Raw genomic sequence first — 13619 nt, 5'->3', positions numbered from 1 at the left:
AGAACACTAGGGGGGGTTCCAATGCCAAGAACGCCACGAAAATTGACTCCACTTAATTCGTGAACGACTGAACCAACATCAACTGCAACAACGGCAAAGAAAATTAAAGCGACTCCGCCACAACGAGCAGAAGGAAAACAGCCAGTATCTTCTACTTCTCGAGAGCAACATTAAAGATAAAAAAATATTCGCCCTCCAATACAGAGTTTGACAAATGTACGTCACAATTCGCAAAAGTTAAAACAGCATCCAGACATTAGAAGAAAAAAGTGATCAATATTGCAAGAGAACGCTCGGATGGTCGTGAAACTATTTTCGAAATTATAAATTGCTCTCCAAATAAACCACACACTATACGACACCACGCCTCAACAAAGTTTGAAGTCACTGACATGACCGCTCGCGGAGCAGAAAGCGACTCCAATTCAGGCAGCGATTAGACTAATAATTTGCCTTGAAAATTAATAATAAGTTAGCTTTGAAAACTATTAAATAAATTTCCAATTTTCTGATGACAAAAAAAAACAAATTTAAGATTGTTTGTTTTTGCCAGGCTGGTAATGTGGTACAACAGAACCTGCAATTGAAATATCCTTAAGTTTCGGGATTCTTTTTCACCTAGTACAAATATCATATTAGTTCAATTCAATTTCTTTTTAATTTCATGTTTGTTTCATAATCCTTATTGGGTGCTCTGCAAGTCTTAATTTTGTTAAATGTTCAATCAAGATTTCATGTTTGTTGATATGAGTCATGCCTGTTTATCCCTTGTTTCTCCTTTCATCATATCCGCTTCAGCAGTATTATCATCTTTTATTCATTACTCTGTGTGATCTCACTTGGTATCAAATTGGTGGTCGCAATTCATTATAACTGTATTGAAAGCCTTTGTTTCTGAACTGAAATTTTGGTTGTATACCTTCAAAACCAGATATCGCAAGGCAGAAAAGCTATCCAAATCAATCAAGTTGCTTCAAATCGAATTAAATGTTTAATTTGAAAGTTGGCTATAGCGACGCATATACAGAGAGAACTGTGTAACTTTTAATCTAAAAATTCAATAGCAAAACTTTTTGCGATTTCGCGGAGCAAAATCGGTCGATCTGATATAACACAAAAAACCTACTATTTGCCCTGCAAAACTGCAAATCTAAAAGTGTACTGCTTTTAGGCAAGACAATCCTTTCTTCAATGATCAGATATCATGCATGATTGAAATAAAAAGTTGTTCTTAGACCTGAAGATGACACCAGCCCAATTAAGCATAAGCAAAGCCTAAAGTCTAAAAGCGTACTGCTTTTACGCACGAAATTCCTTCTCAAATTTCTTCAAAGGTCAGATATCGGGCATGATTGAACTATGATTTGTTTGTTAAACCTGAAGAGGACACCAGCCAAAATAAGTATAAGCAAAACCATAAGAAATTGATAAAGCAAAACTCTCATATGATTTAAAACACACCTGCAGCCGAGAAAAAAAAGGCGGCAAAGAAAAATAGTTAGCTCAATTTCATAAAGCTCAATTTCATTACACAGTCCGTCCGGTTTTATAAACTTTGAACGGCACTTTTTGCTTTATGAACAACAATATATCTTTAAAAATGTCGACATCAGAGCAAGGATTTTGGCTTAGTTAAGCATTTTGTTTCATAAAATAAGCTGGGAGACAAACAGAAACAAAAGACTCAAACAAACATATTTTTGTATGAGCGTCATCTCTAGCGGAAAGAATAACAAAAAACTTTTACAATGTTTTCATTTTTTTGCTCGGTTTTGAATTTCCAATTACCTTTTTATCAAAATATGTTGCTGCCTAAACACCAATAACAGAACCATTCGTTCGGTGAATCATTTGCATGACTTTCATTTCAGTGAATTTAAAGTTCGAAATCAATGTGTTTGCGCGGTTAATTTATATGAATAATTGATAATTATGTGCATTAAAAAATCGCAAAAAACGTTGAGAAAAAATTTGATGAGTTTTATTGGTTAAAGTCGATGACTATGAAGCAGCATATTACAATTTTTCTTAGCTATGGGCCCCAAAAACGTTAGAATAAATTTATTATGGGTAAGTTTTAAATATTTTGTCGAGTTTGAGAAACAAGTACTAAATTTTCTAGAACAGAATTTGGATTACTCAGTTGAGGTTGGGAGAACAAAAACGTATTAAAGACACAATGTAAAGAATAGTTAAATTGAGTTTTTTTGTTCTAATTGAATTAAACATTTTTTGTTCAAATTGAAAAAAGAAAAAACTGGAACAAAAAAAACTAAATTACTTCAGTCAATAAAAAAAGAGTCATTTGGATTAATCAATGTGAAAAACACAACAGAGCTCAGAAATCAGTGTTTGCTGAAATTGCAAGAAATCAAACAAATAAACATTAGTTTTTTAATACACATATGACGAAATAGAACAAATCATCGTATTTATAATGGAATGTTCCAAACTAATAATTCAACGATTTTTTCGAAATCTTTTTTTATATTGATTTTTGTTTCTGAGTTTATGCTAAAATCAGGGAAAAACCCATTTATCTCTGCACGGCTACATAAGATGCAAATATTTGTTTTTATCCGAGCTCTATTGTAATTACTTGAATGCTTTTCTCATTGTAATTACTCTAGGATCGTTACTATTGCTTTATTTTGTTTATTTATAACGATTGATAGATTTTTAAGCAGAAAATTCTTAGCTGCCTCTTCCTTATAGCAATTAAAATTTTCAAATTCAGAGTGAATTTTAAATAATAAATATGTGGTAGTCAATTTTTGGGAGTACAAAATTTAACAATCAAAAACGTTTGCTTACAATCCAAACCACTGCTTTCCAGTCGTTTTAAATCAAATACAATCCCTTTTGAACTTTTAAGGCAGACTGTTTCTTACGATCTAAAATAAAATATTGCTATCCTGATATTCAACGGTTTTCTGATATTTTTTCTTAGTTTGTTCTTGGCTTTACCATTTATTTCTTTTTTTTCGCAAATAAATGCAAAGTTTTCGGGAAAGAATTGATTTTGAGAGGATCTGAAAAGAGTGGCTTTAAAAAAATTGCTGTCTTTTAAAACTGTTTGTTGTCTTTTAAAACTGTTTGTTGTCTTTTCAAATGTATTTGAATGTTCGGATTTTTTTACAGTCATTGTTTTTACTTGAAAACAGTTGCAAAATTCTAGTGCTGTTCTTGCTGCTTGAACACAAACTCTTTTCAACGCCAATGGTACTATACTGGACCTACAGGTAACCGATTTCTTTCGTAGTATTTGCGGGCAAGATGCCAATTTTAAACTTAGGAGCCTAATGAGTCCTAGGAATTAGATAGAAACTCCGTAAAAAGACATCAGATTGGGGATTAAAAATATATTTTTCCTAAAAAGAGAGTAGTAACGGCAGAAACGACTAAATTCCTGTGCGTAATATGAGGGGTCCTGTGCGAGGATTTGGAAAAAATGATATTTATCGCATGTTTGAGGGACCCTGAAGCAAAACTTAGACTGCTAGACGGTATTAAATCAAAACCATTACCAGTGCCGATTACTGAAAAGTCCGAGAGTTAACAGTTAAGAAGTCAAGCAATGGCTTTTGCAAGTTCTTTATCAGGTAATAAGTTTTTTATTGGGAAAGTAGAAGGTGGGTTCAACATCTGAAAGACGCCTAAGAAGAGCAACAATGTGTGCACTAGGTGTGCAGGTAAGCCACATTCTAGCAGATTCTGTCTAGAGCAAAATAAAAAATGCAAGACCTGTGAAAAGGTGGGACACTTCTCAAAAATATGTAAAAGCAAACCCCAACAAAATTCAGTTAAGTACAAAAAACAGAATAACTTTCGCGAAGAAAAAAATAACTCTCCAGAGCAGGCATCTACAGCATCGGAGAAGGAAATGTTTTATAATAACGAACTGATTTTTAGCATGTCTGCGACATGGTAGTATATCTCAATAAATAACTGCAGGTAGACACAGTTGCATATAGCCAATTAATAACGTCAAAAATGTGGACTGAGAATGCTAAACCTCAGTTTTACGGTAAGATGAGACATCTCGAAGCTTATGATGATCATCATTTAACGCTTCTAGGATCACTTACTTGTGACGTTGAGTGGAACGGAAGCAGGCAAATACAAAAACAACTAGCAGTTGTGCAGTCTGATAAAGAATTTGGACTACTTGGTAGAGACCTTCTATCCAAGCACGGTGTGAACAACATTACAACCGAACCCTACCCATTGTGAAGGGCTACAAAGCTCATGTGAAGCTGTTATCAGAATCACAACCAATGTTCTGCAAAGCCAGAAAAAAAACCTCTTCCTCTTCAAGACAAGGTCACAGAGGAGCTGGAACAGATGGTCAGACAGGGCATCCTCGTACAGCCAAGAGGAGTCACTAATGCATCTCCAGTGGTGCGGCAGAGAAAGAAGAGTGGAGAACTGAGACTTTGCGAGGATTTGAAAGTGCATATCAATGGCAAGGTCATAGAAGAGGACTACACAATACCAGACAGGGAGACGATCCTCCACAACCTACATGGGGCCTCATACTTTGTAAAAATTGACCTTTCAGATGCTTATTATCAAATTGAACTTGACAAAGTGGCAAAAGATAAATGGAAAATCAACACATCTCAGGGATTTTTCAAGATGTGCTGACTGCCTCGGGGACTGAAAAACTCTTCTTCATTATTCCAGAATTGCATCGAATCAACTTTCAAAGGAGTCAAAGGTGTTGTGATGTTTCAAGACGATGCATTGGTCTCTGGATCTAATAAGGAGCAGTTCGACAAGAGAATTCTTGCAGTCAAGAGTCGATTACGTGAGAAAAACTTTACTCCTAATGATAAAAACACCAAATTCAAAACCATTCGATAGCGTTAGTTTTTTGGGATACTCCATTTCAAAAGAGGGAATAGCACCAGATTCTAAACTTAATAAAAAATTTTTTAAAAAGATGAAAAAGCACCATCTAAAAGCAAACAGATCTAATCGTTTGTTTGGCTAGTAAATTTTTACGAAAGAATGATTCCAAATTTTGTAACAAAAATGTACCTTTAAATAACATGAGAAATAGCTCTCTTTCTCATGGGGCAAAATGCAACAAAATGCCTTTGGAGACATAAAAAATGAATTGTGTGCTAATCCACTTGTACAGCCATACAGTTTACTAAAAAAGCAACAGTTACTACTGACGCCTCTGAAAAAACCATTGGCGGGGTTCTTTAGCAAGAAGGACATCCAGTTATATATGTATCAAAAAAATTGACTCCAGCGGACCAAAACTACTCAAATATAGAAAAGGAAGCACTGTCAATTCTGTTTGTGGTCACAAGATTGGAGCAATTCGTTCTTGGAAGACGATTTACTCTACAGACGGACCACAAACCACTTGAATACCTCTTTGCACCAGATAAGATTCCTGAGACAGCATCAGCTGAAATCACAAGATGGGCAATAGATCTAATGGGTTTCGACTTTGAATTGAAGTACATACCAGGAGAGCATATACACCATGCAGATGCTTTGAGCAGAATGAATTTTGACGCAGACAAATTCGACAACAGTCGAGTGTGCTTCGTAATCAATAACATCGAATTCGCTCAGAGTGGTCTGGTAACCCAAGCAGAAATCAAAACTGAACTTGGAACAAACAGACTCTTCCAGGACATAATGAACCGTATCAAAAGCGGCAATTGGAAACAATGTTCAGAAGGTGAAAAAGGATTCAAAAACACAAAGATGCACTTACCATAAACAACCGAATCATCTTCAGTGGGGTTGTTCCTTTCATTCCACCCAAACTACGACACTTGGTTTTGGCAAAAGCGCATGAAACACATCCCGGGAAAAATGCAACTGAGGCATCAGTCAAAATGATAGCATGGTGGCCTGGCATTAACAGAGACGTTCAACACTTTGTTATTAAATGTAAGAATTGTCAAATGAACAGTCCTAGCCTGGGAAAAACATTCTCTATGTGGACAGAAGCCGACTTTTGTGAATGGCTCTATATGGACTGGAGTTATGTTAAGGACCAAGGCAATATCTTAGTAATTGTTGAAGCGAATTCTGGCTGGATAGAAGCTTTCCCCGCAACAAATAGAACATCAGAAGCAGTTAATATATATCTTAGTTAAATCTCTGCAAGATTTGGAATACTAGAAACTTTAGTATCTGATAATGGTCCTGAATTTGTAAGTGGTTACCTTAAACAGTGCTGTGAATCACGTGGAATTAAAGAAATGGAATCACCCGTCTGTCATTCAAGAACTAGTGGACTATCTGAAAGAGCTTTTCAGTCAGTGAAGTGGGCACTTCAAGCGTGGAGTCCCAATCCCAACGTGTTATTTGGAGCATTCCTGCAAAGGGCAGTAATGACAAATCTCATCATTTCAAAGACGGGGGACAAAACTCCATTTGAAATTCTATTGGGACGCTGAGTGAGAACACCAGCAAGATTAGATTTCGACTAGTGCAAGCCTATGCTACTCAAGGCCAATGCAAACACAAAGAGAGTTCCTGCTTCGGAAAGTATTTTCACAGTCGGTGTATTTACTTGAAATTAGATTTATTTGCTTACTGTTGTTCTTGTTGCTTGAACATCAATAAAGAAGAAGAGTAGGTTTCTGGTTGGCGAAAAAGACGTTTCAAAGCCTAGTTAGCGCCGTATTATAATACTGCACTATTTTCTTTTCAATTCTTGATCTCAGAACAAGATAATAGTTTAAATTAATAAAAACAAAAACCTTTTTGAGCTGTTTGTAATGACTAGTATAATTCTTTTCCATTTAATTGAGCTCCTGTTGAATTTAGTCAAATTGATAAAATTTCCTAGACAAATCATTTGTCTTTTCATTTTAATTACGGTTATGCATGGCTTCTGAGTCATAGTGATCAATGTGGTTGTTTCAAACAAACATCAAGAAACTTAGAAGTTTTAATAAAGTTTCAAAGAACAAAAAAAGAACTTACCTGACGAACTTTGTCAATATGTAAAGGCCACAAAACTAAACTCAATTCTAATTCAGTCTTGGTGCTCTCATTATCTTATTGACATATCAATCATATGTCAGAATTCAATTCTCCCACCAACAGAAACCTGATTCTAACATCCACCGACCTACAACTAATGAACTCGATTGTATCTGGGCCAAACATGATTCTCATGAAATGTTGATATAAATAGAAAATCACCTCCGGGATTCGTAACTAAGATTTATTCACATGTCAATCAAGTAAAATATTTTTAGCTAATCTAAATTTTCTCTGTATATTTTTGCATAGTTAAGTACTATAAATATGAGCTAATTTTTGTATATTTTCAGCTCCAAATTTAATTTAAAATTCAACGTATTGCATTCTTTTGATCTTTTGACTCGTGTTATCGACCACGACAATCATTGTTTCAAGTGAAGCAATAGATTGAAGAGCATTTTTATTATTATTCCAGATTCAATTGTTTTAAATTTTGTATGAGTTTGCTGTAAATTGATGGGATGCTACTAGCTCTGAATCGCAGAAAGACGAGTGCAGAACTTAGAGAAAAAATCCAGACCGAAATTTTCGTTTTCGATAAGTGACAATAAAGTTGATTATCATGCGAAATTCACTCAATTTGATCATTCCCTCTATAATTTCATACAAGTAAGTGTTATGTGAATACGGGATTATTTTAATCAGTGGAAAACTTTTCAATCGACTTATAGCTGCTTACAAAAAAATTGGCAATCTATCTCGATTTTCCCCGTAACAACTGCTTGCCATTTTTTGTCATTGGTGCTATTAAATGTCTATCCATTTACAGTTGATTCAAATGAAATTCAATGCACAACAGATAACAGGCGCTTAATTTTGTCAGCGAGTCTTATTCTTTTCGTAATAATCACTGCTCTTCTTGTATTTAAGAAACGAAAGACTACACTCGTCAACTGTTTTGGTCTGTACCTTAAAAGGGATTATTGTGAAGTTCTTGACACGACAGCCTTCGTAAGACAGAGTTGCTCTGGGAATTTTGGAGAGCTGGATTGGGTTCCCTGGGAATGAGTGGGGCAGTTCGTGCAAAGTCGGCGGGATTGTTGACAGGACGAGGGTCAAATAAATTCGTGGGTCTGAAATTTATCTGGGGCTTAAGAAATCGTTGAGAAAACTACTTTAAAGCTATAGTTCGAGCGAATGCTCAAAAATTGCCTGTCATGTAATTAAATAACACGAAATGCACATAGGCTTGTTAACATTCTGACACGATGCTCAAATTTAAAGTGAACTTCAGCGCATGCTATATGTTGGAGTCTTGTTTTCTTGAATTTTTCAGAATAATTTTCTAGCGGTGTCATGAATTTGAATTTAGGAACTTTTGGCATACAGGTTGAGGCCACGAGGAACCCGAGTGGAACGCAGCCCAAACGCGCACCAAAGATAGAAATTTTACACTCACAAGATCATTTGATTCAAATAAACGCCGTTTTTTGCCTGTGGGGGTACATTTCTTTTCGTTCAAGCAATCCGATCAGAGAAAGTTTCCAAAAAATATGTAAGAAATGCGTCGATGTGTCAAAACTTTCATCGCTTGTCTCTTTGTTGCACAAGTATCCATTATGTTCCGAAAATTTGAGTCGTTAAAGTCGACTTCGTTTTCCAGCTGCAGTTTTAATTTTTTGTACCTATTGGTGGCGTGCATTGTAACAAGTCAATCGGAACTATTCTCAACTTCTAATTTGAGATAATCAAAGAGCCAAACAAATTCAAATATAATCAAAACCTTTCTGGTTATCTCATTTTCCATTCAAAAACAGATTTTGTATCGTCCTGATATTCAATGCTCGCGGAATCAGCTCTAAAGATACCGGCGGTACGAAAGGTACGCTGCGTAAATTTTATTAAAAACTTCCGAATATCTTCTCATATTTGTCTAAAATACTCATGTTTCCTTGTTGATTTTTATTAGTAAATTCCTTGCATGTAATAAAAACCAAAAAACCCTCTGGGACAAATTAACAAACAAGATAAATTGCTGAATAAGGCTTGTTATGCAATCAGAATGAAAAAAAATTAAATTGAAATAATGTTCGCTGAAAAATTTTGCAGCAAATCAAAAAAATTTAAGGTCTGTTGTAACAGACTAAACGGTGGAACTTTTATCATTCTCACGGGAGCCGAAAAGTATGGGTGTAAGTTGAACAAGTTGGCTGTGCAGTATTGACAGTAATATCAACTCACATATTTTTTCATGATGTTCTGGACTACCGTTTAAGGCAAATTTTACAATTTCTTGATGCAACAAAACGTTTTTGTATTTTCCAAAGGTTTTTGTCCTCGAATTGCCCAGTACAACGCGCTCAAATGTATATTACTCGGGTTTAAGAATGAAATTTTTCATTAAGTAAATTTCTTAATGATCATAACTTGGTCGTACAAAACGTGACTTTGAACTTTAAATGTCAGTATCATGAAGTTTTTATATGAAGTGAAGGGTCTTTCTGCCGTTTCTTAATCATTTGTGGTTCTTTACTGTGTAAGCAACTATGATGTCCATTTGTCTGGACATTTTTTTTTCATCAGCAGTGACGAAAAACTTGGCTTGCAATGCCTTGCACTGCAAGCCAAGTCTGGGATTGCAAACGAATTAATTCTTTGAACTATTATTTCTTGCAGAAAGTTTATTAACGATTATTGTTCCGACCAACTTTAGTAGGGGAAGGCACTATTAACTCAAACGGGTTTTGCGTTCAGTCAATATTCGCCAATCGATATATTCACCGTAGAGAGTTGTGTGTGGTATCATTAGAATATGAATTTAAAAAATTTTTTGAATTCCATTTTTTACAGAGAGGTACCGAGATTTAAAGTTTTGTAAACATTTCACTGATTTTTGTAATTGAGGCAATTTTTGAGTTATAACTGTGCCAGTTTTTTTGCTAATTTATCTCGATATTTATGGCAAAAACATCATTTCTTTTAGATATTCATATCTTTGTCAAATTAACTATATCATATTGTTCGGAAGAATTAAGTGTTATTAATAGACCAATGGTAAATCAAGGCTAGTTTTGGACGTTATTTATTCATGTCCAAAAAATTTGAATTGTGATGTTGTTTTAATCGTTGGCGCATTTTTTGTTTTGTCTTATGTTGAATACAGAAAATAAAAATTTAAATCAAAACTTATTATGACAGGTCCAATTGGCTTTCTAAGGAGTTTCATAGCAACATATCAAAATTTGTAGTCGAAAACTTATGGTCGTTTTGACTTTTAAAAACACATTTTTTCAAAAAACATTGAATTATTGAGATTTGAGATGATTCTCTTTTTTGGCCAACATACAGCTTAATGTTCGCAAAGGAATTTCTCAGTGTGTTTCTATTGAATTAAAGTTTAATATGTAAGGTGGAGTTACGTTTTGAGTAATTGCTTCTCTGCTTCGATTCTCTAAGTTTTCTCAAAAAAATATCATTTCCGGATTTATTCTCCTCATTGAGGTTCATTATTTACTCTTTTGATGTTATATACAGGCACGATACCAGATTACATTATTGGATTTTGAAAAAGAGCATTTGAACACATACTCTCGTTATGAACACATATGATACTCAAATACTCGTGCATTTGAACACATATTCTCGTTATTCAAAAACCACGTATCCCATTATTATTATTGTTGTTCTAATAAATCTTATTTTCTTATTTTTAGGATTTATAAAATAAAATACGGTTTGGATGCAATTTTCTTCACAATTTAATGGAATTTTGGTTTAAATTGATTTTTTCTTTTTTTAGACGTACTAGAAATTGTGGATAATAAAAACAGGTCTCAAATTGCGGTATTAATGAACAGAAACCTATTTGAATATTTGAATTGATTTAAATTCGTAGTTTTTTATTTTTTGTCTGCTTGTTACCGAAGGTCAGTGAGCACTAATCCCATGTTTTTTCCAGTGAAACACACATTATTTTGTTGAGTTTAGGTTTTATTGGCGCTACTTTGCTAATTTTCATTTTTTTTTGAAAAAATGGACATCGAATTTGGGATGTAAAAGTTTTTTGTAATTTAATTTTTTGTTTGTCTGTTCTCGTAGTCATAATAGTTGCAGGTCGCGATGGCTCCATAATGCGGCGTTTTTTTTTACTTTTTTAAGTGATTGGAAGTAAAAGTGATTGGAAGTAAAAAATTAATTGATTGGAAGTAAAAGTTTTTTATTGAGTGAGTTGGAAGAAAATTTTTTTTATTCATACACCAATTGTTTTTGATCAATATGTGAGTTTTTTTGAAATTTTTCTATCTCCTCATTTGGTAGACAATTAAGCCAAATTTGAAGACAAGCGGAGTCGAAACCTTATTTGTGAACGCACATTATCGAGTGGTCTTGTTTTTTTATAGAATCTAACCGCATCCTTATTTTAGCAATTTTTCAATGTCCGCTTTGTTTTGTTTATGTTTTTTAAGTTGCCTAATAGAACTTTCCATTCATTCTAAAAAGATACACTTCTGGTTGCTTAACCAAAACTTTACCAAAGTGCGTCTTATTAACACAATTTAAGATTAAAACTTGAAAGGATCTTTTGAAGATGAAAAACTAAGAGAAGAACTTATTACAATTTTTAATGTAGGTTGCTATTTTCGCAAGGAAAAGATACGAAAATTATAGCCTTACATATTCAATAATTTTTCCCGAAATGTGACTTCAGCAGAAAATTAGCAAATTTTCTACAGAAGATAAACAAGGAATCTTTAACATTAATACAGGAAATTTTTTTAATGTTTTCAGTATAACCAAACTCGCAGGAAAGTCAAAAGTTCTGTAAAAGTTAATAATAATTAACTTGCAATAACTTCTAAATGTGTCATTTGATATAGTGGTGAAATGCTAATTGCAGATGTGTTTGTTGCTAGAAAGTTACTTAATTGCTGATCGACGAGATGGAAGAGAACACTTGAGGACTTTTGTCGTTATGGTTAAAAACGAAGCACATCCACCATTTTCAAGTTCATTTTCAATCTCCATTACGTTTTGAAACCCACGTTTGCTAAAATCAGTGACAAATCAAATTTTGCAGACAAAATGTAAATAAATCGAAGCTAAATTCGTAAAATCCTTGATGCCAATTTTAGCCACAGTAGCAATGCGTAAATTAGCGATTAATCCCTCCAAATCAAAGGACTAGATTAGAATAGGCGATGATATCATAGGATTAGAGTCAAAAGACTTGTCACCATTTTACGCACACTTAGAATGCGAAAACTACCGACGTATATACATACCAGCGTTTGAGCGTGGTAGCGTTCTTCGCACTCACTTACTCTCCTGATCTTAATACATGTGTGCGAAAAACAGCGATCATGCTGAGTATATATACTCAGTACGCTGTGGTTTTAGTTTTGCAATTACACGTCTCTGGACAAGTACTCCTTATTTAAATACTTTTGGCTGTTTCTTTTTCAGCGAAATCTCTTCTTTGCCATTTTTTAGAGTATCGATTTTTGAATAAGGTCTTGTTGTCGCCCTTGTTTGAAGTATATCTGTTACAATGTTTATTTTTTTGGTATTCACATATCTGTAACGTTGTACTTTCAATAGAATTCAAATTCAAACTCAAAGGACTTCTGTAGTTTCATATTCAATTAGGCTGTGAAACTTCGTAATATCATTAAGATATGACAACTATTTGTTTTCCATCACTCAGCTTTCACAATTTCACCCGTTTCTCCCATGTAAATTATTTCCACAAAAATTCGCAGCCAAACTAGCTAATTGCCCGCCTATCATCAACTAATTAGAAATAAAAACAAAAATCAGTTTTAAAACAAATATTCTCCTCAGCTACGGAAAAGGAGAGCATGAAAAGTTTACTTACCTGATCTTATATCGGATAGTTTCCCATGGTACCCAGTGAACATACACATTGTGGTCGACTTCAGAAAATGTGGCATGTCCGAATTTGTAATTGTTGGATCGAACAAGAATTCGTTCACCCTATGACCCATCACATGGTCAAATAAGCTGTGTTTCGTCAACGTAACTTCCGCCTTCACGCCGACTAAGCTGTCAAAAGTGCCGTTTTTCTCCCTAAACAAAGTGTGAATTTAAACGTTTCGTATTGTTCTCACTCTGTGGAATTTCTCGTGTAACATTACATGAATTCCTTGTAAAAGAGGAAAACGACAAATCGGTGGGACAAAATACAAAATTTCAGAAATAAAGTTTAATAATGTGCGGCTTTTTTATCCTGAATCAAACAAAAACCCTGAAATCACGCTTGACCGAATTTTATAAGTTTGTGCAATTTCTAATGTAATTGAGCATTGTGCAGCAGATGAAAAAACGGGATGTCTATTTTTCAACATTCTCCACCAATTACAGACTGAGAAGACTGTATTCTCTTTTGAATAGAGCATGCTTTACTCTAGTCAGTCTATTAGTAAGACACACTATGAGTATACCATTGTCTCCGGTATTGTATATTTCCATCGCTTTGAAGATTATCTTCACTGTTTTCCAGAGTCGGTTAATCAGATAGAATTAGGTAAGTCTACTTCGTGCGCAGAACTAAGTAGCCATCGCTCTATAACCCTTAAGCCCGTAAAAGGAACCCAACAAGGTTTTCCCTTAACTCGTGTGACCATAGAGTTAAC

The 13619-nt window shown here is 34.4% G+C and overlaps 1 protein-coding gene across 4 annotated transcripts in view; it reads right to left on the bottom strand.

Annotated features, from left to right (window-relative positions):
* The window catches only part of LOC142345732 (uncharacterized), a 188103-nt gene that overhangs the window by 148345 nt on the left and 26139 nt on the right, over nucleotides 1–13619 (bottom strand). For 3 of the 4 annotated variants that reach the window (XM_075398022.1, XM_075398024.1, XM_075398023.1), the window contains exons 3-4: nucleotides 12842–13053; nucleotides 7936–8099 (exon numbers count right to left, since the gene is read on the bottom strand). The exons of the other annotated variant lie outside the window; for it this stretch is intronic. In XM_075398022.1, coding sequence (XP_075254137.1) covers nucleotides 7936–8099; nucleotides 12842–13053 — 376 coding nt within the window. The remainder of the gene's footprint in view (nucleotides 1–7935; nucleotides 8100–12841; nucleotides 13054–13619) is intronic. 4 annotated transcript variants of the gene reach the window in all.

The sequence above is a fragment of the Convolutriloba macropyga genome, chromosome 9 (genome assembly GCF_964194025.1).
Source record: "Convolutriloba macropyga chromosome 9, txConMacr16.3, whole genome shotgun sequence".
Lineage (NCBI taxonomy): Eukaryota > Metazoa > Xenacoelomorpha > Acoela > Convolutidae > Convolutriloba > Convolutriloba macropyga.
Note: the sequence above shows the minus strand (reverse complement) of the source record. Positions and strands in the feature narration are given on the sequence as shown.